Source organism: Fusarium venenatum (genome assembly GCF_020744135.1).
Source record: "Fusarium venenatum strain MPI-CAGE-CH-0201 chromosome Unknown EDB82scaffold_2, whole genome shotgun sequence".
NCBI lineage: Eukaryota > Fungi > Ascomycota > Sordariomycetes > Hypocreales > Nectriaceae > Fusarium > Fusarium venenatum.
The window spans coordinates 2,423,741-2,449,203 of NW_027072130.1; the positions used below are offsets into that span (position 1 = coordinate 2,423,741).

Sequence of the window (25,463 nt, forward strand, 5' to 3'; positions counted from 1 at the left end):
TTATGCCCAATTGGGTATCAAGCATCTGCAAGTAGATCGGGGCCCGCTCGACCGAGATCTTGACCTTGCATGACGTATTTGGCGTATTCGGGGATATTCTCAACCTTTCAAGGACGTCTCGTTAGTAGGTCTATGCATCATTGAAACGATGAGCTGCCAAGAAGTTGTGCGATTGGGACAGAATCCAAATATGCCATCGTGAGAATAAATGAATTACCCAATAAATAAATTACTTTGCCTCATTTACTTTCGGTAATCAATCTTTAAAGAGTTCAAAGTCATTTACGAACGTACTTTCATACCAACACAGAAAATGAGCAAACCATGGATTTTTGTCTCGCCTTCAACCAGAGGTATTGGCTATGCTCTTACTCGCCATCTCCTCCAAAAGACGTCCCTTCCTATTCTCGCAACGGCCCGTCTCCGCCACGACCCAGAAGATGTAAAAAAATCACTCCTCGAGGGCTTCCCCGAGAAAGACAATCTTGCCAGACGCCTCTCAATAGTCCATGCAGATGTCACAGACGACAAATCTCTAAGCGACGCTGCATCGAGGGCCGCGGAGTTGTTCCCTACCGACAAACATCACCTTCGTCTTGCATGCGCCGTCCCCGGTATTCTTAAACCCGAGAAGAACCCTAGTCAAATCGACGCCGATGCCAGTCTGGAGCAGTTCCGCGTCAACACAGTTGGCCCCCTTCTTCTCATCAAGCACTTTGATCAATTCCTCCCCAGACGCTCCACCAAGCTAGAACAGAGTCCGGAGAGTGACGAGGTCAGGATGCCACCACACTCTGTATGGCTCACCATGGCTGCTCGCGTGGGTTCTATATCGGACAACAGAGCTGGAGGTTGGTTCTCGTACCGAGCAAGCAAAGCAGGCGTCATCAGTGTGGGCAAAAGTTACGATATTTTCTTAAAGGGGCGAAGTGGTGACAGGGCAATTTCTATTGCTTATCACCCAGGAACAGTCAAGACGGATCTGAGCAAAGACTTCTGGAGTAGCACCAAAGCAGATAGGCTATTCAACCCAGAGTTTGCGGTAGACAGGCTTGTTAGTGTTGCGACAGACACGACACTGGATGGACGAGGGAAATGCTGGGATTGGGACCACAAGGAGATTCTCCCATAGATGAGACATGACAGTAGAGTTGCAATTTCGACGGAATCAAACAGACAACGAGGACTTGTAACAGTCGTGAGAATAACAATATATTAAATCAGTATCTGCGGTGCCGTTACCCCTAGCCCTGGCCGACCTACATAACCGAACATAGTCGTATATGAGACAATAAACAGCTAGACACAGCCGCGCGCTATCTGATAGAGTATACATTCAACCCCAAAAGTCAAGTCACATCAATAAACCATCAAGCCTCTTCGTCTATAGCTCGACTTCTTGGAAAGATGCTCCATCAGGTGTTGGTGCAGTCTTTGCGGTTGTTTCATCCTCTGACTCATCCTCTGACTTTTCTTGCTTATTATCCTGCTCAGCTTTGACCGATTCCCCATTACTGGCTGGTCGCAGAGCAACCTTCTGTTCTTCTTTGTCCTCGAACCGTACCTTTTGTTCCTCTTGCGGCGACTTCATGGCCTTCTGTTCGACCTCCACATCGTCATCGTCTTCACTGCTGCTGTCGCTTGAGTTCTTCTTCTCGCCGTTCTCCTGGGGTTCCTCTATTTCCTTCTTTTCATTCTCTTCCTTCTCCTGTATCTTATCGTCCAGCTTCTCCTCTGATCTCGAAGCCGATTCACCGTTCTGACTGGGCGGCACGGGTAAGCTCTTCTCCTCCTTCTCGGGTGGTGGTGGTGGTGGTGTAGACTCCTCTGCTGGGGGACCAGGTTTCATTGCATCAAGGTAGAACTTTGTGACGCCCAGAATACGGCCGCCCTTTTCACAAGCCTCTACCCATTCGGGACGTACAACAGGAATGTTACTCTCGACAGCCTTCTCCCATTGCTGTCCACGACCCTCAGTTGTGACGAAATGCGTCGTATCAATGCGGACTCCATCCACAAGCTTGGCTCCAATGCGCTCGACCGCCTTTGTCAGATTATCCTTGACAGAGCTTGGCAGTATACCAGTGGTAATGGTGATACCTCTCAAGTCTGTCATCTTGTGTGTGCGCACCGGTACGCGCTCGCTGACATAGGTACCTGCGCTCGTGCGTAGAACCAGGTGGAAGGTGTACTCGGTGTCGACAGCAAGGCCACTGATCTTTGTGCTATGCATTTGCAATGGGCGGGGAATGTTTCCGGCCTTCTGGCCATTTCGATAGAGGCTCAGAGAGATGAGGTCGGCGGTAGCAAGCTGAATAGGATCCCATTCCAGGACAACCGAAGTCTGAGTAGCATTGCGGCAGCGCAGCACGGGGGTCGTAGGCTCGGAAGCACCAAAGGAATTGTAAATGCTGTCTTGAAGAGCACGGAATGCACGATCGGCGGCGGCTTCTTTGGTTGCGTTTTGCGAGACGTTGATGTCAACGATGCTGCCGGAGGAGATATTGGGAGGGAGAAGGATAGAAGGAAACTCGATCTACAAGCACAAGACATGTCATATTAGCAGATACCCAAGTGAGCCTTTCGGGTGTAGCTTACCAGGCGCTTGTCCGGTGTCAGAAGGACAGTAACGCCGGCATCGACCTTGCCGACAGTGAGAGAAACAAGCATCGCAGCTTAAGTCGCAGGGGACGAATTAGAGTGGTGGCAGGGACAGGTTCTAGGAGAACACGCGAGCGCAATGGAAGTGAAACAAGGATATCTTCGATTGGGAGGAATTGGAAAGATAGACAACTGCAAAGTATGTCTTCGCTGTCTTCCTGCGCTGAGGAAGATGCTGTAGAGGAGAAGCAAGGGAGGTTGGTGATAATGGTAAGAACGTTGACGTGGAATCTCTGGGGCAGCTGTATTCGTATGGTAGGTAGGTACATCCAGTGCAAGCCACTCAAACCAAGGACAAAGAGCTCGAGGGGTTTGGCGTGGGCTTAGGCACGGAACCGCGCGTGGCCAAGCAGGAACGACAGGCTCCTGAGGGGTGAATAGCCCCTGTATTTTAGGTCTCTAATAAAGCTTACACCCCTTGTGAGGCTCCCTAGCTAGCATTGCCCGGGAATTCTATCGCTAATTTAAAATGTAGTGTAAGAAATGAATGAGCAAAAAGCAGGCCTTGATACCAGTAATTTGACTCGATGATTTCGTCTCTTCGGCGGGATATCAACAGTCAAGCTTTTAGCTACCCCCAGGGACCTAGAGCTAGTTACGTTGGAAGAAAGCTTTTATCGTGCACGCACACTTCCATGGAAGTGTTGTATGTATCAAGCGTGCCGCCCCTTGTCAAGTTACAGTACGTATTCTCAATTTAGCCCAGACATGCTATATTAGATGTTTGAAGCCATTATTGTATCCCTGAATCAAAGGAATGAATTTTAATTGAATAATCCGATATGAACAGTGAAAATGTTCTAAACATAAACGGAGATCTGCTGTATCTTTCACAGCATAGCACAAGGCATTGGTATCAAAGTTTCCATAATATACACCAAATTCCTCAACCATAACTCCAGCTAGCAAGCTTTGCTTCGTAACAGTCATTGTCCCCTTCAATACTTTCGGTTCCATATCCAGGGCTCACTCAACAAGTCCTAGATAGAAGAAGCCTCGGATTTTCGACATTAAAGAATGCCTACCGTTTTTTCTCCGAAGCCGTCGGCGGTCCTGTCTTCTTGGCGATTTCGCGCAAGTGTTGCTGCCACCTTCTCTGCACTGCCTTTGCTACCGCCTCCCCGAGAATGTGGGCCGGAGCTTGACTGACACGCAACGCGTCGAATATCTTTATCATGACAGTCCCTTTTGGGCCATCCATAGAAAACCCCAAGTCTTTTGCTGCCCTCCAAACAGCTCCCGATAACCTCTTCGTTATTAAGCTTTTCACAATAGCATGATCGCCGTGGGATGTCGTGTACACCCACAGTGGTTCCTCTTCCAACTTTTGTCGGTACTTCGACATGACCACGGGCAGCATTGAAGACCCTCCAGGCCTTAGATGTTGTAGGTCAAATGGATGTAATATGTAAAGAGGCCCGTACTGAATTTGGCAGCCGAAGAGAGCGCGGATTTGTTGGGTATCAGGGCCCAAGTCCAGGCCTTCAGCCTTGGAATTATCGTACTCAATGCCTGTCTCCTGGAGGAATGACCATACTTCTGGTGTGGTGTATAATTGGTTTGAAGATGAGATATGAGACTGGGATGCTTGTTGTGGTACGAACATTTTGTATCGTTTCGCTTTCCTTTCTTGCCCGTGTTTTTGTGGATGCGTTCGTACATTTGCGGTCGATTGGGCCTGGCGAGATTTCGGTTTCCGTTTATCAAGCGCATCTTTCGTTGTGGAAGAGTAGGAACGGCATATGGGTAAGGGCATCGACCGCAGATGCCTACAGACTGAAGACGTTCGTGCTATTGGCATGATGATTGTGTGAAAGTAGAGTTTTTGATCATGTTCTGCTTGTGGTCGCGCTGATAAACAGAACTCCCAGAGAGACGTCGATATCAATTCGTAAGGTAATGCGCCAGCAGAGTGGAAGTTTACAAAATGAACTATCCCAATCTACATGACGCCTGAGGGCTCGTCTGTGCGATTTCCAGATGTCCGGCAACGGCGCCACATGTGGCAGTGCATTAGGTCGACAACCTCAGTGACAGTGGTATCAGAAAAATTGGCGCTGGAAGCATAGGAGGAGGGACAGTGTGTTCAGTAGTGACTATGAGTGAATGCAGTAAAGTGATTAAGATCTCACTGACTGTAGGAAGGGATTCTTGTGTATTCATTGTTACCATCTCGATAATAGCTGTTTGACTCAACTTGACATTAACAGGTCATTGACCAAAACTTTTCGCAGATCGTCTTAGTCTGCATGGTAACGAGATAAATACCTTTTTTATTAAGCGTGTTTACTATGTCTTCAAAGTATTGCTAAACCACTCAACCGCCACACTTTGACTCATAGTGGACTAGTTAGTACATAAACCACAAGCCAGTCGCCCCATTTTCCCTTGCCCAACCCAATCTTTCTCAGTCAGCAGAGTAGTTAACTCGAGGAAAAATCCACTTTCTGTCCAAGGCCCATCAACGACACTACAACATCATCACCAGCTTTCTTCTCTCCCCACCAAAACCTCTCTCCTTCACCAAACCCATAAAGCATAAACCGCCAACATGCCTAAGAACAAGGGAAAGGTAAGCAACCCATCCTCACTCATATCGTCGTTGTATTCTCGCTTCCTCTCTCTTTTCCTGGGTCGCATTTCCACGCATGCGATCGTTGCCCCGCCCCCACTATCGTTGCCCAAGTTCTACCGCAATAACAAAGGAACCATCGCTAACAATTCTACAGGGTGGAAAGAACCGCAGACGTGGTACCAAGGAGAACGATGACCAGCGCCGAGAGCTTACCTTCAAGGAGGATGGTCAGGAGTACGCCCAAGTGATTAAGATGCTTGGAAACGGTCGTCTCGAGGCTCTGTGCTTTGACGGCAGCAAGCGTCTCGCCAACGTGAGTAACCCGAATCTCCGCTCCCGCCAAAATGTTCTGCGACAGACTCGTGGCTGGCACTCCTTCCCTACCGCACCATGCTAACCTCTGTTGTAGATTCGTGGAAAGATGCGAAAGAAGGTCTGGATTAACCAGGGTGATATTATCCTCCTGTCTCTTCGAGACTTCCAGGACAACAAGGGCGATGTCATTCTCAAGTACACTGCCGACGAAGCCCGTACCCTCAAGTCCTACGGCGAGCTTCCCGAGAACGCCAAGATCAACGAGACCGATTCATTCGGGCAGGGCGAGGATGGCGAAGCCTACTTCGAGTTCGGTGACGCTGACTCAGACGAAGACTCTGACGATGGTGCTGCTGGCAAGAAGGAGGTCGACATTGACGACATTTAAGCTCCTTCCTGGAATCACCAAATCCCCTTCTCTCTCCACCGAGCCCCCGACCTGGTCCCGGGTGCTTTACGCGTTCCTCGGCTGGCGTTGTTGATACTGTCTTCTCTCTCAAACCCGGAGCCGAGCACTAAAACTCTGTGCGTCGGGTCCCACGACAGTAGTTGCTGTGGAGTCATAGACAGCCATGGTGGGAGGGACGTCATGGCGTGTCGCTCTCTTGTCGGTTTACAATATCACGTTTGAGTTTTCTGTCTTGGTCTGTTATTAAGGTAGTTTTACTGGACGAACATGGTTTTTTTCTTAACGCGTCATGGTCATCGCATTCATCTCAAAAGCACAGGGTTACTTAGACAAGACAAGAAAATGCATACAATTCTTTCATAAATATTTATTTCATGCTTTCGCTACATCCATCCAGGCTGTGATCAAAACAATGACAACATTGTCTGCTGTGTTCTTTATTCTCTCAATCTGGTGATCTTGGACAACTCCCCAACACCATGCAAGCTTTTTCTTGAAACCATAGCCGCTGCACCTTGCCGTGCCAGTATTTACGATGGGTATAGACGTACGTTAGCTTTTTGAATACGTACAGCGGCTTGAAAAACTGCGTCAGTCCGCGGCCGAGAAAACGCCTGGGACTGAATGATCTGAAATCATCACCATTGCCCGAACGCGCGTGCGTTATCAACCCCGGATCGAGGAGATCTTGCGGGCTTTGCTTGCCAGTTCTCTTCTTCCTTCTCTTAAGGTTTGCAGCTTTGTAGCCTGCCTTACCAATCGTCGTTATCGCTTTCATCATCTAGACTAGGGTTAGTACTGTCTTCTTGATCAGTATAGAATTGGTAGCGAAACTTACCACTCTTCGAGACCTTTTCCTTTCTCTTCTGCAGCGCCGCCGCAAGAGCATCGGCCATGCCACCGCCACCGCCTGAAGCACTAACAGCTGAGGCTGTAGCACTGTTTCCGCCAACGTCGCTACCACCAACTTGAGCACCACTACGATCGCGAATCTGCGAGCGATCAACCTTTTTGAGAGAGTGAATGCCGCCAGCCTGTTGAATGCCTGCCAGCACAGCAGAGCGACTAGGGTCTCCTGCAGCAGAGGGAGCAGGGGCGCCGCCACCAGGAGGCATGGGAGGAGGAGGAGGAGGAGCTCCATGGCCTCCTGGAGGTGGCGGAGGAGGTGGCGGAGGAGGAGCACCGCCGCTTGGTGGCAGCGGAGGAGGTGGAGGAGGAGGAGCAGCAGGACCTCCAGGAGGTGGAGGAGGAGGTGGTGGAGGAGGTGCGCCATTTGTTATTGGAGGCAATGGTGGAGGAACTGGAGGGTGGGAGCTCGCGGCTGGGGGAGGAGGTACAGGCCGGGTGCTTGGAGGCGGTAGTGGTGGAGCTGAGCTTGTCGGCACCTTTGGAGGCAGAGGCGGAGGAAGAGCTGCGGGGGGTTCGCTGCGCGGAGGAGGTGGAGGAGGAACCGATCCACGGCTGGGTGTTGGCGGGGGTACCCTTGAGCCAGGGAAAGGAGGAGGGACTCCAAACCTATGACTCTCGTTCTTCGTCGAGTCCATTGGAGTCTTTGCTGGTCGCGGAGGAGGTGGTGGTCCAGGGTTGGGTGCTGCTGGAACAGCTCGGGGAGGCTCAGAGTGAGCGAACTTGCCTGCATCTGCCAATGGTGGTGGTACGCCAAACTTGGGTCGAGGAGGTGACGGTGCTCGCTCAGGCGCAGTCTCAGCCTTGCCAGATCGTCTGGGGGCCGGAGGAGGTGGGGGTCCGCCTTTTCTCGGGGCCGGTGGCGCGGGAGGTCCATCTTGAGAACGGCCAGCAGACGGCGGAGGAGGAGGCGGTGGTGGAGCTCGAGAGTTTCGTCCATCATTACCGTTGGCAGGTGAAGCTGGCGCTGGTGGAGGTGGTGGTGTTGAGTGAGGTTGAGAAGCCTTCTGCTGCTCCTCCCTCAAGAAGTCTACGATGAACTCCTGGTTCTCCTTAATGAAGTCATCTGTCAAGCCCTTGTCCTGAAGATCCGCTCCAAAGTGCTCACGCCAAAGGGGATCAAAGGCATCCAATAGAGAAAACTCCGAATGTCTGTGGCCATTGAGATTGGGCGTTGAGTTAATGACGTGATGTTGAATGGAATTTGCGGGCATTCGTGGAGACTCCGGAGGTGTCGGGCCTGTAGGATGATGGGTAGAATGGCGATGGCTGAACAATCCTCCCAGCAATCCATGCTTATGGGATGGTTGTGCTCCTCCTCCGAAGGGTGTTGCCTTTGTGGCTCGACTGGCGTTCTTTTCTCGCTCGTCCATTTTCTTTTTGAATTGTTTGGCCTCCTTCTCATCGACAAAGCTCAGGCCAGCCAAGCATTCCTCGAGTTCAAAGGTATGAAAGAAAGTTCGATCCTGGTTGTAGTTCCATGTGTCGAAGATCTCCTGGTCCCAAATCACTCCTCGGTTGGTGGGCTGGGCGAGTTAGCAAGCAATGGTTAGGTGTGGCATGGTAGCCACAAGAGACTGCATCATGAGCATACCGAGATATCGACCATCTTGATCCAGTACGTATTTCCAACTAGATCATTGACGAGTGCAACGGCTCCCTGTATCCCGGTATATGTCCATTTTGAGCGATTGGGATAGGCGACATAGAGTCTAGCAACAGCGACGGCCTGGATCTTGTTGGACTGTTTAGGAATGAACCGTTTGACGGCATCCTTATCGTCGTCGTTGAGAATGGACGGCATTGTTGCGTCGCAATCGAATAGAGGTAGAACGAATCGGAGTCGTAATATCAAGTGTGTCGACGATGTCGTAGCGAAGGATATGAACGAAGGGTAAGACGAATTCGTCAGTCGTCGCCTCGGCTGAACGCGTGGAGTGGCGCTTGTCAAGCAAGTCTCTCCTCTTTCAGTGTCTCTTCAGAATCGCTTGGCGCTCGCGTGAGAATGCAATGCAATGTTTAAGAGGTTTCGCAGGTATTCTACTAAGAGAGCGTATGAGCGCCCGAGCTTCCGGGCTTGAGTGGTAAGAGATCCCTCTCGAATGGCGTAGGTGAGTGAGCACGGATAGTCGTCGCACGCACGTCAAAAGGTGTTCGTCCGTGGGGAACGGAACCAGACTGGGCCAGCGGTCGGTCGGTTAGAATGATGTGTAAAGAGACCACTCCAGGCCAAGACGGACGAGGACCAGCCACAATTGTCTAGGTAGCACTTGCAGAAGCTGACCACAGCCACAAATCGAAGCGGGGCAAACTACGTCTTCGTGCAGATGACAAAGACGACAGGTTTGGTTTGTTCTCTTGTTTGGAATGGGCAACGTTGACTTTATGGCGACAATTACTAACTATATGACTGTGACTATGACTGTGCTTGTGCTTGTGACATTCTATCACTACCTGACCAAGGTGTCCTGCGTAATGCAGCGGTCAACTCTCAAAGCTTCAGGTATCGAACTGTTCACCGCTCCAGCCACCTTACCAGGTTCTAGAAATTTCGCAGGGCAGCAGTAGGCGGGCAGTTGGGCAGCCAGAGGTTAGCAAGTCAACCGCTGTCTTTTGGTGGAGCCGATAAGGGGCACGGTTTAGTGGGCGTGTGTAAGGACTAAGGAGACAGACATGGAGGCTGTCTGCCTGGCTGTTCACTGATTAACAGGTACCTAAAGTGATTAACTACAAATGCAGGAACTCAGGACAACTGCAGCAAGTGTATCGAGTCAATGGGCTGTTATAGTAAGCAAAATACTTTCAACATCTGGACGGTGTCTCATATTTGACCACTGCATAGAGAGCATTGTCTCGGATCTGAGGAGTAGGAGGGGTATAGGCCACAGTGGTATGGAAATCAACTAGAAATCAACTAGCTGTGTGTCGGGCTACTTGTCAGCGGGGGCCTCTGAGGCTACCGTTGGTCAGTGCCATGATGTGAGCATGAAACCACGACTTGACAACGATGGACACGTTCATATGCGAATTATAAATAGCTGTCTAGCTGTGTTGTAATAAGTCGTAAAGCAATCCGCTCCCATATCTAGTCATACAATCATGTCGGCGAAATAGCTTCTGTTGCAGAAGTCACCTGCTTATTTCTTGTTGAGAGCCTCCATCTTAGCCTTGCGCTCCTCCTTGGTACCCTCTTCTTGAGGCATATCCTTGGGCATGGCGGGTCCGGGGTGAGCGTTAAAGGCAGAGACCTTGTCCTTAGCTTCATCCTTGATGGGCTGGATGGAGAATTGCTTCTCGCCCTGTTTGAAGAGACGGTCAGTACCGTATTACATGACGCAGTATTAAAGCTCGCGTGTAGCTGGGCTGACTTACGTCCTTCTGTTGCTCGGTGCCAGTCATTTTGGTAGTTTGTCTTTGTGTGTTGTTTTTGGTAAAAGAGAAAGGGTCTGTTGGAGTTAGGCTTTCTTTGTTGATTTAATATGATCTGGGATCGTAATCGATACTGCAGTCGGGGTTATCAACGTCCTTTTGTAGTCACCAGCCCTATCATGACCGATGACGTCGTCGCCCTACGTAAGACTGTTCTGTGGCGCAAGTTGCGACGGGTAGAAACGCAAGCTCTCTGAGGAAGTGTCACAAGAGATCAAGTACAGTTTCTAATTGGTTCTCGTGATACAAAAACCGCCGATATTGAGACCACTACTGTGTAGGACTCTGCAGGATCTTGAGAATGACGTGGTGATGTTAACTATAGGTATACACGACCCCCCTTCTCACTAAGTTCCTGGCACGCCAAGGACTGCTGCAACCCATCTGTTCCACTAATAATCCCAAATCGATTTGCAGTCATCGCCATAGGCCCATCCGAAACTCTAGAGAAACTTGTTAATAGAACTTCGGTTATCGAGATTGAAACACTTACAAGAAGACCACAAATGACCGATAGTTTCGTGAGAGCTGCCTACCACCCCCATCCGCGCTTTTCAAGTTGTCCGAGTCTCTGATCGTGTTGTACTAGTCTCTGGTCGTGTTGTACTTTAAGAGTTAGCTATAAAATAATTAAAAATAATCGTGGATATCTTACTGCCTCTGAGATACATAGCTTTAAGCAACGCACTATGTAGCGCCATGGGTTCTGTGCTGCTTGATGATCTTTCGAGGAGATCTTGAACTTGCGCGTCGGCGCGCTGAAGTTCTGCTTCCCTATCCATGCGTGATAATTTGAGCGGCGGCAGGGCAGGGACACGCGTTGTTCCATAGACATGTCTCTTCTTCATCCATAAATGGATCGCGTTCGAAATATGTCGAAAAGGATTCATCTTTTTGATGTACGTTGAGCGTATTGCATTAGCTGGAAATGTTGTTGCAAGGTTGAAGTGGGGAAGTAATCAGGGGTGGCACGGACCCCCACTAAGATCTCCAATGCATCATTCACGGTCATCATCCCTTCCTTTACAACACTTTCTCTGCCAGCACCAATACTTGGGTGGCCCGCATGTCTGCAAACAATGCTCCCCAGCCAGTGAAGCTTTCACTTCCGCTTGTATGTTGGCCAAAGGTTTCCTGCTATCGCATCTATCTAATTCATCCTAGGAATACCAGCAGAGCTTATTTCAGGAGCTTCGCGCCGAAGATGAGCTTGTCGTGATTGCCCGCGGCCTTGGGCTAATGCGCCTTGTCAACAATCTCCTCCACTCCTACGATGCGGCTGGCAACAATTTGATTGTAGTGGTCGGCGCTGATGATCGAGAAAATGGCTGGATTGGAGAAGCATTGGCTGAGCATGCGGCCATCAGCATGTCGCCCAAGGCGCGTGGCTTGACGGTCGTCAACACGGATTCCCAGAGCGTCAGTGCAAGAGAAAAGATGTATACCAAGGGGGGGATATTCAGCATCACATCACGCATCTTAGTCGTGGATCTCCTCACAAGTTTGCTCAACCCCGAGTCCATCACAGGTCTTGTTGTACTCCACGCCGATCGTGTCATCGCAACATCCCTTGAAGCTTTCATCCTAAGAGTTTACCGCCAAAAGAACAAGATTGGTTTTCTGAAAGCCTTTTCTGATAATCCTGATCCTTTCACGACCGGTTTCTCCCCTCTAGCTACTATGATGAGAAACCTTTTTCTTCGAAAAGCCTCGCTGTGGCCCCGATTTCATGTCACAGTTGCGCAATCCTTGGAAGGAAAGAAGAAAGCCGAGGTTATAGAACTCGAAGTCCCCATGACAGACTACATGCGTGATATACAGACCGCAATCATGGAGTGCGTTGAAGTCAGCATTCACGAGCTCAAGAAAAGTAACAGTGGCCTGGAAATGGACGACTGGAATCTCGACAGCGCTCTTCTCAAGAACTTTGACGTTATTGTACGGCGACAGCTCGATCCTAATTGGCATCGTGTGAGCTGGAAGACTAAACAGATTGTCAACGATCTAACGGTACTGAGGGGCATGCTCAATTCGATTTTATCGTATGATGCTGTTTCCTTCCTCCAACACCTTGACACCATACATGCAGCTCACTCTCCACCGCCGGGGTCGACTCGACAAAACCAGTCACCGTGGCTTTTTCTGGACGCCGCCCAAACCATTTTTGACACTGCAAGACGACGAGTTTATTCTGCTAGTGCCAGGGATGCGGCTCGGGAAGATAATATCGACTCCTTGAGACCTGTTCTTGAGGAGCTTCCTAAATGGGCGCTGCTGGCTGAAGTCCTCGAGGAGATCGACCGCGACTTATACTTTGAGCCTCCTGTTCGAGACGATTCCAATGGCACCATTCTCGTCATGTGTTCAAATACCGATACATGCCGCCAGTTACGAGACTTCTTGCAGACAATGCACGTTAAGCCCAAGACGGAGAAGCGAGCAGGGGAGGACGAGGAAGATGAAGATAAGCCCTCTGCAGCTTTCATGATGAGAAGGCGCTTGCGAAACTACCTTAAATGGAAGAGGCAATTCGCTCAGATCAGCGCCACTCTCTTTTCTGAAAACCAAAAGGCTCTCAATGGTGCTACTGACACCCGCCCGGGTTTTGGAGGATCGCGGGGCGGGAAGGCTCCTGCAAATAAGAGGCGGCGAGTGCGCGGTGGAGGCAACGCCGGTACGAGCATGGGCCGCGCTGAGAACGGCAGCATCATGCAGTATATCGAAAAGCCAGGAGAGGTTGCCGATCTCATGGCGGAGGTACAGATCACAGAAGAGGAAGCACAGCAGAAAGAAGAGGTTGTATCCGATCCTCTTGACAATATGGAAGAGTACTTCAAGATGTACGATATGCAAGATCTCGTTGTTGTTCATGCCTACGACGGAGATCAGGATGAGCATGTTCTCGAGGAAACCAAGCCCCGTTACATCATCATGTACGAGCCTGACGCCGCTTTCATTCGTCGAGTTGAAGTATACCGATCCTCGCACAACGACAGGAACGTGAGGGTATACTTTATGTATTACGGTGGCTCAGTTGAGGAGCAGAAGTACTTGTCATCTGTCCGCCGAGAAAAAGACTCATTCACAAAACTCATCAAAGAAAGAGCAAGCATGTCACTTGTCATGACAGTCGACCCGACCGAGGATCCTGAAGAGGCGTTCCTTCGTACCGTTAATACCCGAATTGCCGGTGGTGGAAGGCTGGCTGCAACAGCTGAACCACCGCGTGTAGTGGTAGACGTACGAGAATTCCGTTCCTCTTTACCTTCACTCCTTCACGGTCGCTCCATGGTCATAGTCCCATGTATGCTCACGGTTGGGGATTACATTCTGTCACCGAATATCTGTGTGGAACGTAAGTCCATCAGTGATCTGATCTCATCGTTCAAGGATGGCAGGCTCTACAGTCAGGCCGAGACCATGTTCCAGTACTACAAGAATGTGATGCTTCTGATCGAGTTTGACCAGAACAAGTCCTTCACTTTGGAGCCATTCGCTGATCTTTCTGGAAGCCTGAGCAGTGTTGCCCCAACTAACATGTCATCCGACCTTCAATCCAAACTAGTGCTACTCACCATAGCATTTCCCAAGTTGCGCATCATCTGGTCCTCTTCTCCCTATCAGACCGCCGAGATCTTTGAGACTCTCAAGACCCAAGAAGAGGAGCCAGATCCGATCGCCGCTGTCAGAGCTGGTCTGGATAAGGACACCCGGGCTGAGGAGCAGGCTTTCAACCAAGAACCACAAGATATGCTTGCCATTGTGCCAGGTGTCACACCACAAAACATCAAGAACTTGGTGCTCAAAACCGAGAGTATTCGCGAGGTTGCTAATATGTCTGTACAAGAATTAACGCCCCTGGTAGGCGCGGCATCTGGGCGTCAGATCCATGGGTTCTTTACCCGTAATGTGATGGAAGAGGATGACTAAATCAATGAGATAGGCGTTGCATCATATCCTATTTACATATAATTAATAAAGCGTTCGCGTCGTCCACGTATATCGTGTTTTCTACTACTCGCGTATTTTACAATTACTACGTACTTTGTGCCAAGCACAATACCTGTCGCTAAAATTGTGGTGTTAGCGATGATGGATAACGGTCAGACATTTGACAATTTTACCCTATCCTTATGCTAAACTCAATAAATTGGGTCACTGAGTGGATTGTTATATCATAGTCAAGAATCACTTCGAAGGAGCAGCACCAAGTATTCGCAGAAAGATCTTTGGATTGGGTATCCTAATACTATCGCAGGAATTACAAAAGAAACCAGATACGGCCGTTATCGTGACAGTCGCAAAACTCCTCTACCATGTGCCAGTGTATCATTATCCGCACTTCTTCCTCCTTCCCTATTTCTCTCTTCTCAAATTGGTATCATTAAGCGCTTCTCTATTCCTTGGCGTCGTTCAGAGGGAGTGTTGGAGCTTCTATACTCTCGTCGATCTCATGTGGTTGCCCGTTCGTCGCTTGGTGCGTCCACCCTTGCTACCGCAGTAGCCGCAGGTGAGGAAGCTGACAATGATACCGCAGAAGCGGACAACGGCGCCGATGATGGCCTGGAGGATGCGGCCGATACCGCCGATAACAGCCATGATTGCATCTCCAATGGTCTGGAGGCAAGATCGAATCTGTGAAACAGGTTGTTAGTTTGTGTTGTTGAAGATAGAGATGTGGCTGTGGTGACCTACGCAAGACATAATACCGCCCATTTTGGATGATTTGTGTAGTTTTGAGTTTAGGTGGTTGTGTTGTTGTGTAGCTGCACGAGATGGTCTTGTAAAAGACTAATGAGATGTTGTAGGATGTTGTAGGAGTAGTAGTTGTTTGTTATTGTTGATGTGATGGAATAAAGTTTTGTCTGCTCCAACGTCCTCGCAGCCTTATATATCTGAAAACCGTTGCTTGTCAATCGGGATTTTTGCAGGGGTGATTTTCTTGGATCATACCTACTGTGACTTTTCCTCCATCATGTTATTTCCTGACGTCAGTTTGCGATCTTAGATTTCCTCATGACCCGCGCCTCAAATGCTGTGGCTACAGCGATGGCTAATCACTGATTGGCCATGTCACGAACTATGACGTCCAGCTTGTGGCTGATCCACCAAGAAAACAAGGTCTGAAATATTCGCTGCCGCTGTAGCCCTTTGCGGCTCTGATTAAAAGGTTGCAGCCGCGACGTCAGGCAAATCGATCTTTCGCGATGATTCCCTGCAATGACTCCGCTGATTTTCCCGCCCTTACCCCTACAGATGGTGCGACACCACCTTGCGTTTGTCACATCTCGTCCAATTGTGTAAATTTGGTTAAACGAGTTTGAAGGAGGGCTCAAAAAAGGAAATAACGTCTGACATCACTATGTCATGATGAAATCAATTTACACGAGAATTCGTGTCACAACGGCGATCAGACCCCAGCCTGGACATCGGAATGAAAACAGGATGTTCGCAAATTTTATTTGGGGTATTCTCGTTGGTCGTCATTCTCGTAGGGTAGTATTAGGCTATTGGATATCTCGATGGGTGATGCCTGTCAAAAGATGTCTGCTGTCCGCATTAGGGTATCTTTCGCTTCAACTCCAGCCTCATTGAGATGAGTAGGTATCTAGTTTCTAGTAAATATGCTCTAGTTCATACAGGTGGCTTGATTTGTGCCACGATATAGGGTAGTCAGGAATACCCAAATCTATTGTTGGAACTTGTATTCCAACACGTCTTTGTCTGTGCCTTGCCAGCTCATAACCTACAACCACTTCTTTTTCTGCTGTGATACGGCTTTCTGCATGTTGATTCGTCGGAGCATCTCTCGGTTCCTGTTATCAAGGAGTCCCAGCGCCGAGCGATCATCAGGGAAATAAGACTGTCCACGAGCGATCGCCGGCCGTTCATCGTCCATCATCTTGATACGCTGTACGCGGCGGAGCTTGGTGAGGCCGTACCAGCATACGATAAGCGAGAAGACAACCGAGACCCCGGTGACACCAGCGAAGCCCCAGTTAGTCTCTTCGATAAAGTTCTCCAGGTTCATGCCGTAAAGACCAGCCAGGAATGTTCCCATTGCCAAGCCCAATGTTCCAACGCTGAACCTGAGGTCAAGCAGCATGAGAGCGTTGCGGTTGGCATCTAGAATAGCACGAACGCTGCGCTTGTCAGATAGATGAGCGGTACTAAGTCAAGGGTGTCCTTACATTTCTTCCGTGTTTCGGATGCCAGAAACAAGGTTGCCAGCCTCCTGCACGATTTCGTCTGTCAACTTGTGGTACGACTCCAACAGCATTTCAACTTCAGTATGGTCATCCACTCCTCGGTACAGATCGTGCGTTTTCTCAGTCAGATACATATCTGCGAGATCATCATCCGCTTCAAGGAGGTCTTCGATAGCATCCCTGACAAGCTTGGCCTTTTGTTCGAAAGTGCTCACCCGCTTGGACAGGATGAGAAGCATGCGCAGCTTGTGTCTGTCAATGTCGTCCTCGAGTTCACTAAGAATATGCATGACGGGCTCGCGCACCGCCTCAAAGTCGGCTTCCAGTTCAGACGTGACCGACGTCAGTACGGCTTCCAGCGCACGGAACTCGTAAGGGAGAGAGGCATTTCCTGGCGCGGTCTTTTGCTGTAGCTTCCCCTGCAGATCGTACATAAAGGCCGATTGGGGGTATGACGTCTTGGAACCGTAAATATCGAAGAGAAGAACTCTGTCATGCTTGATCAAGACCTTGAGATGAAGCAGATTGAGTAAGATGGCCGAAGGACGGATGAGTATGTGAGGTAGGTTTGACGAATCAATTTTTCGCAAATCACGGGGCAGCAAGCCAAACTAGAAGAAAAGCAGTATGAGCATCGTCCTACGCAAAGTTTGTATATTCGCCCATACCTTGGCAATGAGCTCGGTCTTTTTAAATTCCCCATCCACCAGGATTACGTTCCCATGCTCATCGACTTCCGTGCAGCGTAGTCGAGGCTCAGATGCCGCCTTGGCTGCAAGTGTTCGCCGATTGTTGAAAATAGACGAGTTGTCACTAAACTCGTCATGATTCGGTAGGTCGTCTGGCTTCAGAGCCTTGTTATCTTTCTTCCCTGCCAACTTGAAAAGGCTGTTCCAGGTTGGCATATAACTCGAGCTCGACTTCCGTCCACTCCAGAAACCGCGCGCATTTCGGCTCGTACTGAAATAGTTTTGTGATGTCAAAGGTTGGTTTCGATGTGGAAGCTTTCGGGTAACAGGGTCTCTGTCGAAGAGCGACGGCTCCAAAGTTGTGACTTGTCTTTCGCATGCCGTAGTCAATGCTAAAGGTTGTTTCCGTATCGCAGTATTCAACGATCGAGCGTGACAGCGTATAGCTGAAGTAGTTATTGTGTCTCGGCCATGGTTTGCGCACGCGAAAGCCCTCTTGGACTGACACCGAAGAAATCGTAAGAGGCTTCGAGACGGAACCGGAAGACACAGAGTTGACTGCATCACTGGATATTCGTATTACACATGCATTGGAGTTGAATATAATTCGAGGTCGCTCAGAGAAAATACACTCTTATCGATCGTTGACGATATCTAGGAAAAGTCGATGTCACAAAAAAATGTCTTAGTCATCGGGCCCAAGCCTTTGGTTCTGTGGTGGCGGATGTCGGGTGGGTTGCACAAACAGGTCCGCAAATTATAGGAATAGGTATCTGATCCAAACGCGGCATCCATCTAAAACACGGAACGCAAATAAGCATAGGGTTTATAACTAGAATAATAAATGAGAGAGTATGCAAGATCTTAATACACATGAAAATAGTTTTCTCTCTCTCTTGAATATGCTTTGTGCGTCTTCAACTAATGCCTGAACGTTGACTTATCTACCCACCTAGTAATCAGCATGTCATAGGATCAGTTCTTCTATACCAGCTTTTCTTTTCGCCAAACATCTAAACCTTCTCGAATCCGTTTTTCTACACCCTCTTGACGGCCACATCAATGAAGCTCCAGATGACGGGAAATCTCTTCTTGTGGGCATGATACCGTGAATTTTCGAAGGGCACGCTCTCTGCATGCACACATGAGCTTCAAATTTCCCCAGTCCACCCAGTGCTCGCCGTCGACTTGACTTGAAGGCCTCTACGCCCCCATCTATACGCGGTCTTGAGCAGCAATACATCCTTCGAGTTCTGATCATAGGCTTCAAACAATGACTCTCACGCCTGTTCGAATTCGAGGCAAACGAAAACATCAATCTGCTAGCAAGCCATCATCTCGAGGCATTTCCACAACTACGCCAGTCGCCATAGAAACCCGTCCTCTCAAAAGGATGAAGCGCTCTCTATCCAATGTTCTCGCCTCCCGGGCAACTCGCTGGAAGCCTGTTTTACAAGCTCTTCCGGCAGAGATTATCGAGAGCATATTTCTCTACAGCGCCAACGTTGATTTACCTTGCGCCTCGCCAGTTATCGGCGCAAAGCTATCTGGACGTGTGACTCTCATTAGGTTCCTCATGTGGGCATTTCATGGAACCTGGGATCAATGTTTCGGTAATATTTCGATAGGTCTTGCGGAAGACAAGAGCGACGTAGGCGGTGATCGACAGCTTCAGGTACGCCAACACCCTCTTAAACTGTGTAGTATTCTCGAGCGTCTAACAAGGTATAGTCAACTATACTACGTCTACCATGGATCAGCGTAGACTTGATAGTTCAAGCACAACAAATATGGGCAGACACTTATGCTAGAGATCGTCATTATAGGCATTGCCTTCCCCAGATAGACGCAGAAGGTGACCCCTTTATGTATAGCCATGACCACCCATTCGAAGGCGGCGTCGGACACTTCAACTCCAAAGAATGCTTCGAAGCTGATTATCAGGAGGTCTCATCCTGGAAGCCCTTCGAGAAGGTCGGGAAATGGGGTGGATGTGATATTCACCCAAGGGTACGCATACCTACAGTCCTCATTACTGGCCCATGGGACGAGAAGAGACTACGCCTCCTGTTCTGGCTCCGAAGGGCTGGGAGACTTTATGGCCTTGAAGAAAATGAGTCGTCATGGGAGATACAGCTGGACTGTCTTCGAAACGCATTCATCGATGCCTCTGAGCCCAGTATTCTCATCACAAACTTGATCGATCTCACTTCGCTCTGTCGCGGCTTACCCAGAGATATTGCTCGGGAAGAACGACGTCGCATCGACCAGCGGCTGAAATGGGGCGCTGATGGCGTTGTTGCCAAAGAGATCCTTCGGGAGGTCTACAGCACCATCGGGATGTATCACGACGGATTCGAGGCTCCTGGCTCACCGAAGTAACCCATCTTGACACAACCCTCCCGTCAGTAGCGTGGTCTCCAGTAACACGTTGATAGGGAGGCAAACAAAGCACTTCCTGTCGGTCTACCCAATGCAGCTCGCCGGCTCTGCCGTTCTAAACACAAGATGAATGACCCTAGGGTTCTAAGGGCTCAACCGATTCCCACTCCCTGGGGTGAAGGATTAGTGTATCGGTCTTTATTGAAGCTCACTTGTAATCATTATGGCTCATCATATATCACATCACAATACTTACATGAACGACCCCCCCGGGTTGCAACTTACCTCAAGGTCACATGTCACATCTCATGGAAAGACAAGGAAAAGTGTCAAGGATAATTAGAAGTATATCCTTATGTTGTTTATAGACTTCTGCCTGCAGTGGGCAGTATGGGTACTTTTACTACTACGCTATGTATATTTAGGTTTGGTGTGGATAGAGTATCGTGAGACCCTCAACATCACGGTTTGCAGCAAAGCTACTATGTAAGCACAGTCACCATAAGCGAAAAGACCCTCGTCCTTCAACTCACCTTCGTTCTCGCTTACCATGCAAAATCTTTTTCATCTCCACCTGGGCCAACAACCTGCCTCAACATCACTCATTTTCACGATGTTTGTACGGCGACACCAACCAGAACTCAGCCCTTTCTTACAGCCCACACACACAACTCTGTGTCTTTGCCTCTGATTGCCCAATGAAGATAGTTTCCGGCTTCTCGGAACAAAGAAGGTAAGAGGGATACAAGATAGTATCCTGTCAAGTTTGCGCCAAGCGAACGGGGAGGGCAGAGGATGACTCACACACCGTGAGCACACCATGCCCAGTAAACCACGCGATGCCGGGATTTCACGGCCTGGGTCCATCCCTTTCCTGGTAGTCCCAAAAAAGGAAGGCCTTTTTTGCAGAAGGTGCGTGTGACTGATGTGCGTATGGTTCGGTTATGCAACAGATCACACAACTCCATATCGATGGAAGACGTACTTGATCGTGCGTGGCAAAAATCGCAATCTGGAGATGGCTTCAGTCTTGTGTTTAGAGCTTCTTTGCCCAACCTCGATTATGGCGCGTATCACGTAGTCACGGTATTCGCTTTAGTTGCGTGTAAAATAGTCAGCGTAGGCGAAGAAAGTCAAAGTGTTGCAGCATAATGCTTCTTTTTTTGTTTTTGATTTGGTGGTTGTCTTGGTATGCTCGTGTGTCTTTCTCCTATCCGAAAATTGGTTCCATAAGGGATCGGAAACGACTGGCACGAGTCCACTATCGCGAGGACTGTTTCAAGCTAGCTATTAGATTTCGCCATAGCGTCATCGCTCTCCTCAATTCAGCTCACTCTTGGGACTCCTCTGATCGAGTCCGCGTCCGAAATCGACTGGTTTGTTTGCCATTGAAGTTCCCAGGGTCTGCCTTTGACGAGGTCGAGTGGATTCAAGCTTTGGCTGTGTCTCTCAGACATTATGTGGTGCTTTGGTTATCTTGATTGTAGAAAGGGCAGATCGGACTCCATTTGATGCAAAACCCATTCCCTCACAGAAGCAACACTCGACGCCAAGTTGTTGTCCTTTCGTGGTGTTCATCTGCTAGGTTTTGGCAGCAAATTAAACCCATTGCTCCCCTTGTACTATCCGTTTCTCCTCCATAACTCTCTGGATCGTCCCTCATCTCTCGCGAAAGACTGCAGTGACGAAACGAGTAAACAACGCTATATAAAAGCACAATGTACAAGCAAAACAAAAATGCAGTGACATCCTAGTCATACAAAAGTTGCAATCGTCATCTCTTCACTTCCTCTGATAAAACAAGACGTTCACCGCCGTCTCCCTCTCCCTCGTGATCGATCCTAGAGATGCACGTAAATGAACACGCTTTTTGGCCGAATCTCAACACCTACAAAGTGCTTTCCGGGCACTTTGTCAAGTCATCAAGATGGGTGGTATCCAAGGCCTTTTAGCAAAAGACTCCTTGCTTGCCAGCAACCCAGTTCAATATTTGACATAGAAAATGTTATTGATTCAACATTAATTCTTCACATTGTGGTAAGGATGTTAGTTTGTCGGTAGTCGACGGGGTATCGAGTTGATCAAGAAAATTAAGGCGACCAACGAGGTACGATGGGCTTAGTTCAAGATACCCTCCCACATACCAGGTCCCCGAATGCCGAGGGCAGGATGGACAGACGAAAATTCGTAGCCCTGTGCGGCTTCAGCAGAACAACACACTCGCTTGCCAGTGCCTGGCAGGCTAGGTCGGACGGGGACCTGAAGGTTGGACTCGGAGGTAATACCTCGAGTACGAACCAACGTATTAGGCCAGGTAGGTCTCTGAATAGAGTAACGACCACCGAGCATCTCGCGAACATTCTCCTGGAGACAGTTGTCCATAGAGGCAGTTCGGCTTCGCTTTGTGCCACTTCTAGGGGCCGAGGCGTTGTAGTTCTGAAGCTCTTGCAGAGCGCGCGCAGCATCAGAATCACGAGCCATATCCTCAAGCTCTTGTTGTCTTCTTGCCAATGGAGTATCCAGCGACAAATCTCCGAGTTTGCCAACAGGGCCGGTGAAATTCTCGGGAGATGACGTGTAGCAGTGTGCATCACGATCCTCAGGAACCGAAGAAACGGTCGGCTTCTGGCTCAGTCTCTCATTGCAAAACTTCTGCGCTCGGAATCGCGACGGAACACACAGCCTGGAAGGGCCGAGGGTCGCGCTAGCAAGCGTTGAAGTAGAAGAAATAGAGGATGAGCGCGAGGAGCGCGAAGTATCCGAAATCATGGATTCAGGTGAGGAAGCTGTTGACACTGAGTTGGCAAGAGAGGATCGACGAACAGGACAGTAGTTTTGAGGTGAAGAGGTCATAGAAGTAGGAAGACGATCGAGATACTGAACAGTAGTCATGTTGCTAGCCTGGGCCATGGCCATACCCATAGAACTCTTACTGAGCATGTGGGAAGCGGCACTCGCGGCAGGAGTGCAGAGTCCATTACTCTGAGGAGTAAGTCGAGGAGTTGGCAGCTTTCCTAAGGCGGGAGCCAAACGACCAGGGGTAAATCCTGCAGGCGCAGGCTCCATGACCATTGGAGCGTTGTACGACTTAGGAGTAGGGGTAGCCTCGGCTGATTCATAGCCAATTGTAGGCTGAGCCTCTTGAGGAAGGTTGAGGATGCTGCGAGGAGACAGTGCGCAAAGGTCACTTGACCTAGGCATAGTGGGAACAGCAGGAATCAACAAGGCGAGGTTGGTCAATTCAGGGTTAAGGCCTAAAATAATTCGGTTCCAGTCCAAGACCTGTTGAGACACAGTCTGAGAGACTCCTCCAGGAGATGATGGGCCAGACGGAGGTGGTGTATACTTGAGAACGATGTCAGTCCATCGCTGAAAGACTTCATCGGCAATGTGCATCTTCCAGTTAACAGCAAGCAGGAAAGCAATTTCGTTCTGGTTAATCTCTTCAGTTCTGAGCCCCGAGATCTTGCTCCAGGCACGGGCAGAGTAATTTCTGTCCTGAAGGTACTTAGAGGCCAAGATCAGAGCGGCAAGAAACATGCGACGGCCACATTGAAGTGCGCGATCAGCGTGTCGATCAACAGGCTGCTCCATTGTGAAGTTGTGTTTGGGCACATGAGGCTTGATGAGAATCAAGTAATACAGGGCAACCTGTAGAGTGGAGTAACTCGTCCGTGAGCGGCGCAAGGTCTCCTGGATGAAGTTGCGCAGCGGCAAGACTGGGTTGTCTGAGGTAACATTTCGACAGGCGACAGATGACAGAGGCCAAATGGCTTCGACGATCTGCGTCGACGAATCTAGAAGGACAATGGTTAAACGGACGAAGGAGAATTCAGGATCTTGTCAAAACATACCAACTAGGCTATCGACAAAGTTGACTTTTCGCTCGGACTGTCGGACCAGAGCAGGCGGGCAAGGGCCACGAGCACTCGAAGTTCTTCGAGGATTTTGACGCAGCTCGACAGGAAGCGCCTCCGTCTGTGTCCTCTGAGCGCGGCGTCGGAAGTTCAGTGCGCTTTCGGCGACGGCAGCCTTTCTCGAAAAGTAAGAGTCGCAAGAGTCTGAGTCGGAAGAATGGGCGGAAATAGAGGTATCGTCGGAAGTCTGCGAGGTGGTGTCGGACCAAACAGAAGAAAGTGAGCTTGAGGCGGAAGAAGCTAGAGATGTGTTGTAGGGAGCATATCGTGCGGTGTGAATAGTAGCGGGCGAGATGATCGCGTCGCACGTCATTTTGGGTGGTCGTTTGTAACAGGCCTGAACGGTGTATTCAAGCCGGTACGATTATCCAGTCGCCGTCAACGGCTAAGTCAACCAATCAAATCGTGGTTTACCAGTAATAGTTCGCGAGGTCAAGATCGAGTAAATATACTCCGTAACAGCGTGTAATTGCTGTCTCAAAGTAAATCCGTAGGTGTGATTACAAGGGGCGTCTAGACAAGGAAGTCGAGAAGCAACTTAAAAACACAAGTGATAAGACCGGAAGACGAAGCAGAGACGACGACAGAAATAAGATTTGTTTTTTCAATAGGCATTGCGACAATGCTTCAAATCTCGAAAGTGAGGTTGGAAGCAAATGGTAGTCTTAGAACAAGGCTACCATCGGGGCGGGTTGGCGAATGATAGATGGGGGTCGGGGGGTCGGAAGTCGAAAGTCGAAAGTCGAGATCGAGGATTGAAGTCGGGGATCAAGCCGGTGTTGTCTTGTCGAGTTGATCGACTGGTTGATATGCAAGGTACAACGGTTGGCGAGATTGGAAGTCGTGGCTGAAAAGTGATGAAGCGACCTGGAAGAGGTGATGGAAGGATTTATTAGATGGCCGAAAGAAAGTGAGTCTTGTTCAATGTGGCCTAAGGGGCGAGGCGTGAGGCGTCGAGATGGTGAGTGACAGCCTGGCGTGGTGGGATGTGACTCTTTTCGGTTTGCACGGTGGCGAGCCCGAGCAAGTTCGGTGGGGGCGTGTAGTAGGCGGGAGCCAACTGGCGATCTCGGAGAGAGCGTGAGAGAGTGTGCGCGGCGGTAGCCTGTGCCTGATTTGGTGGGATTGTAATGCAAAGCAAGGCAAGGATGACTAACAACCAGTTCGTCACAGGCACGCACAGTGAGTGAGTGAGTGTGGCGAAGGAGCTGATAGAGGGCTGTAACGGGCTGTAGCCTGGACTGACAGGGGGAACAGTTGACAATGAGAGAATATACAGTAGTGTAGTAGGTACAGTAGCAGTGACAGAAATAGAATTTGAACAAAGTAAAAGTGTAATAGGTAGATAGATAGACAGACAGAGGAGACACAAAAAAGAAGAAAGAAGAAAAAAAGGGGACTGAATCAGACGGCAAAGAGATGGGTAATGGTGATGAAGGATGAGTATACAGCGAGGTCCGGAGACTGACTGACTGACTGGAGATACTGACTGACACGAAGAGTCACTCAGGGTAGGAAGGACAGGACACTTCTCCGTAAAGTCACCTCACTGAGAAGAAGGCGATCTTTCTGGGTCAGGGCCAAGGACGGGCAAAAGCCGGGGTGGGAGGCAAGGTTGGTACTTTCGGGCTTGGGCTCTCGGCTCGGCTTGGCTGGGCTCGACTGGACTGGACTGGACCCAGGCAGTGCTGCGCTGTGTGTTCTGGTGGAGGAATTCGTAGTAGAATTCAAAACTGTGACTCTTTTTTTTTGTACCGTCAGGCGGCAAAAGAGAATGAGTCTGTTTTTTTCTTTCTTTCTTTTTTTGGAGTGAAAAGTCGCAAGGTGCAAGTGAATGCCGCTGCGGCCTGACTGAGGGTCGTTGATTGATTGTTTGTTCTGAGATGAGATTTGATATTACCAAGATGAAAACAACAAGAATTCAAGACAAGACGCCGTGGAGAGTGGAGATGTACACGATCCAGAGCAGAC

The 25,463-nt window shown here is 49.5% G+C and overlaps 11 protein-coding genes across 11 annotated transcripts; 4 read left to right on the top strand and 7 right to left on the bottom strand.

The window, feature by feature from the left end:
* Nucleotides 1–88: 88 nt before the first annotated feature.
* Nucleotides 89–1,194, top strand: EDB82DRAFT_496243 (uncharacterized protein). The gene has a single exon (XM_025733681.2). It carries the CDS (start codon nucleotides 314–316, stop codon nucleotides 1,130–1,132), a length of 819 nt encoding a protein of 272 aa, XP_025584563.1. The 5' UTR covers nucleotides 89–313; the 3' UTR covers nucleotides 1,133–1,194.
* On the bottom strand, nucleotides 1,195–2,967 carry EDB82DRAFT_496247 (uncharacterized protein). Its single transcript, XM_025733682.2, has 2 exons — nucleotides 2,599–2,967; nucleotides 1,195–2,536 (listed from the first exon to the last, which is right to left on the bottom strand). Exons 1-2 carry the CDS (start codon nucleotides 2,668–2,670, stop codon nucleotides 1,385–1,387), a joined length of 1,224 nt encoding a protein of 407 aa, XP_025584564.1. The 5' UTR covers nucleotides 2,671–2,967; the 3' UTR covers nucleotides 1,195–1,384.
* A 427-nt stretch (nucleotides 2,968–3,394) lies between these two features.
* EDB82DRAFT_141717 (uncharacterized protein) lies at nucleotides 3,395–4,568 on the bottom strand. Its single transcript, XM_025733684.2, has one exon. It carries the CDS (start codon nucleotides 4,460–4,462, stop codon nucleotides 3,683–3,685), a length of 780 nt encoding a protein of 259 aa, XP_025584566.2. The 5' UTR covers nucleotides 4,463–4,568; the 3' UTR covers nucleotides 3,395–3,682.
* A 460-nt stretch (nucleotides 4,569–5,028) lies between these two features.
* Nucleotides 5,029–6,328, top strand: EDB82DRAFT_496250 (uncharacterized protein). Its single transcript, XM_025733685.2, has 3 exons — nucleotides 5,029–5,233; nucleotides 5,391–5,549; nucleotides 5,646–6,328. Exons 1-3 carry the CDS (start codon nucleotides 5,213–5,215, stop codon nucleotides 5,937–5,939), a joined length of 474 nt encoding a protein of 157 aa, XP_025584567.1. The 5' UTR covers nucleotides 5,029–5,212; the 3' UTR covers nucleotides 5,940–6,328.
* On the bottom strand, nucleotides 6,329–9,072 carry EDB82DRAFT_496255 (uncharacterized protein). Its single transcript, XM_025733686.2, has 3 exons — nucleotides 8,461–9,072; nucleotides 6,799–8,392; nucleotides 6,329–6,741 (listed from the first exon to the last, which is right to left on the bottom strand). The coding sequence occupies exons 1-3, from the start codon at nucleotides 8,668–8,670 to the stop codon at nucleotides 6,713–6,715; spliced, it is 1,833 nt and encodes a 610-aa protein (XP_025584568.1). The 5' UTR covers nucleotides 8,671–9,072; the 3' UTR covers nucleotides 6,329–6,712.
* Nucleotides 9,073–9,888: 816 nt separating this feature from the next.
* EDB82DRAFT_141810 (uncharacterized protein) lies at nucleotides 9,889–10,521 on the bottom strand. The gene is made up of 2 exons (XM_025733688.2): nucleotides 10,239–10,521; nucleotides 9,889–10,165 (listed from the first exon to the last, which is right to left on the bottom strand). The coding sequence occupies exons 1-2, from the start codon at nucleotides 10,263–10,265 to the stop codon at nucleotides 10,004–10,006; spliced, it is 189 nt and encodes a 62-aa protein (XP_025584569.1). The 5' UTR covers nucleotides 10,266–10,521; the 3' UTR covers nucleotides 9,889–10,003.
* An 801-nt stretch (nucleotides 10,522–11,322) lies between these two features.
* EDB82DRAFT_574114 (uncharacterized protein) lies at nucleotides 11,323–14,314 on the top strand. The gene is made up of 2 exons (XM_025733689.2): nucleotides 11,323–11,409; nucleotides 11,460–14,314. The coding sequence occupies exons 1-2, from the start codon at nucleotides 11,362–11,364 to the stop codon at nucleotides 14,223–14,225; spliced, it is 2,814 nt and encodes a 937-aa protein (XP_025584570.1). The 5' UTR covers nucleotides 11,323–11,361; the 3' UTR covers nucleotides 14,226–14,314.
* Nucleotides 14,315–14,509: 195 nt separating this feature from the next.
* Nucleotides 14,510–15,192, bottom strand: EDB82DRAFT_496262 (uncharacterized protein). The gene is made up of 2 exons (XM_025733690.2): nucleotides 14,991–15,192; nucleotides 14,510–14,930 (listed from the first exon to the last, which is right to left on the bottom strand). The coding sequence occupies exons 1-2, from the start codon at nucleotides 15,009–15,011 to the stop codon at nucleotides 14,730–14,732; spliced, it is 222 nt and encodes a 73-aa protein (XP_025584571.1). The 5' UTR covers nucleotides 15,012–15,192; the 3' UTR covers nucleotides 14,510–14,729.
* An 849-nt stretch (nucleotides 15,193–16,041) lies between these two features.
* Nucleotides 16,042–17,757, bottom strand: EDB82DRAFT_474197 (mitochondrial inner membrane magnesium transporter mrs2; the record flags this gene model as incomplete). The annotated part of the gene is made up of 3 exons (XM_025733691.1): nucleotides 16,042–16,438; nucleotides 16,487–17,115; nucleotides 17,173–17,757. The coding sequence occupies 3 exons, from the start codon at nucleotides 17,755–17,757 to the stop codon at nucleotides 16,042–16,044; spliced, it is 1,611 nt and encodes a 536-aa protein (XP_025584572.1).
* A 209-nt stretch (nucleotides 17,758–17,966) lies between these two features.
* EDB82DRAFT_141826 (uncharacterized protein) lies at nucleotides 17,967–19,857 on the top strand. The gene is made up of 2 exons (XM_025733692.2): nucleotides 17,967–18,868; nucleotides 18,925–19,857. Exons 1-2 carry the CDS (start codon nucleotides 18,467–18,469, stop codon nucleotides 19,573–19,575), a joined length of 1,053 nt encoding a protein of 350 aa, XP_025584573.1. The 5' UTR covers nucleotides 17,967–18,466; the 3' UTR covers nucleotides 19,576–19,857.
* A 1,632-nt stretch (nucleotides 19,858–21,489) lies between these two features.
* Nucleotides 21,490–23,976, bottom strand: EDB82DRAFT_142071 (cyclin-domain-containing protein). Its single transcript, XM_025733693.2, has 2 exons — nucleotides 23,430–23,976; nucleotides 21,490–23,372 (listed from the first exon to the last, which is right to left on the bottom strand). Exons 1-2 carry the CDS (start codon nucleotides 23,803–23,805, stop codon nucleotides 21,694–21,696), a joined length of 2,055 nt encoding a protein of 684 aa, XP_025584574.1. The 5' UTR covers nucleotides 23,806–23,976; the 3' UTR covers nucleotides 21,490–21,693.
* Nucleotides 23,977–25,463: the final 1,487 nt, after the last annotated feature.

Coding starts and splice junctions, on each gene's coding strand:
- EDB82DRAFT_496243 (XM_025733681.2), top strand. CDS start 314: ATGAGCAAACCATGGATTTTTGTCTCGCCTTCAACCAGAGGTATTGGC.
- EDB82DRAFT_496247 (XM_025733682.2), bottom strand. CDS start 2,670: ATGCTTGTTTCTCTCACTGTCGGCAAGGTCGATGCCGGCGTTACTGTC. Junction 2,537..2,598: donor TGACACCGGACAAGCGCCTG/GTAAGCTACACC, acceptor TTGTGCTTGTAG/ATCGAGTTTCCTTCTATCCT.
- EDB82DRAFT_141717 (XM_025733684.2), bottom strand. CDS start 4,462: ATGCCAATAGCACGAACGTCTTCAGTCTGTAGGCATCTGCGGTCGATG.
- EDB82DRAFT_496250 (XM_025733685.2), top strand. CDS start 5,213: ATGCCTAAGAACAAGGGAAAG. Junction 5,234..5,390: donor TGCCTAAGAACAAGGGAAAG/GTAAGCAACCCA, acceptor ACAATTCTACAG/GGTGGAAAGAACCGCAGACG. Junction 5,550..5,645: donor GCAGCAAGCGTCTCGCCAAC/GTGAGTAACCCG, acceptor CCTCTGTTGTAG/ATTCGTGGAAAGATGCGAAA.
- EDB82DRAFT_496255 (XM_025733686.2), bottom strand. CDS start 8,670: ATGCCGTCCATTCTCAACGACGACGATAAGGATGCCGTCAAACGGTTC. Junction 8,393..8,460: donor TCAAGATGGTCGATATCTCG/GTATGCTCATGA, acceptor TAACTCGCCCAG/CCCACCAACCGAGGAGTGAT. Junction 6,742..6,798: donor GGAAAAGGTCTCGAAGAGTG/GTAAGTTTCGCT, acceptor ACCCTAGTCTAG/ATGATGAAAGCGATAACGAC.
- EDB82DRAFT_141810 (XM_025733688.2), bottom strand. CDS start 10,265: ATGACTGGCACCGAGCAACAGAAGGAC. Junction 10,166..10,238: donor GCACCGAGCAACAGAAGGAC/GTAAGTCAGCCC, acceptor CTCTTCAAACAG/GGCGAGAAGCAATTCTCCAT.
- EDB82DRAFT_574114 (XM_025733689.2), top strand. CDS start 11,362: ATGTCTGCAAACAATGCTCCCCAGCCAGTGAAGCTTTCACTTCCGCTT. Junction 11,410..11,459: donor TGAAGCTTTCACTTCCGCTT/GTATGTTGGCCA, acceptor AATTCATCCTAG/GAATACCAGCAGAGCTTATT.
- EDB82DRAFT_496262 (XM_025733690.2), bottom strand. CDS start 15,011: ATGGGCGGTATTATGTCTTGC. Junction 14,931..14,990: donor TGGGCGGTATTATGTCTTGC/GTAGGTCACCAC, acceptor CCTGTTTCACAG/ATTCGATCTTGCCTCCAGAC.
- EDB82DRAFT_141826 (XM_025733692.2), top strand. CDS start 18,467: ATGACTCTCACGCCTGTTCGAATTCGAGGCAAACGAAAACATCAATCT. Junction 18,869..18,924: donor GCGGTGATCGACAGCTTCAG/GTACGCCAACAC, acceptor AACAAGGTATAG/TCAACTATACTACGTCTACC.
- EDB82DRAFT_142071 (XM_025733693.2), bottom strand. CDS start 23,805: ATGACGTGCGACGCGATCATCTCGCCCGCTACTATTCACACCGCACGA. Junction 23,373..23,429: donor CTTTGTCGATAGCCTAGTTG/GTATGTTTTGAC, acceptor TTGTCCTTCTAG/ATTCGTCGACGCAGATCGTC.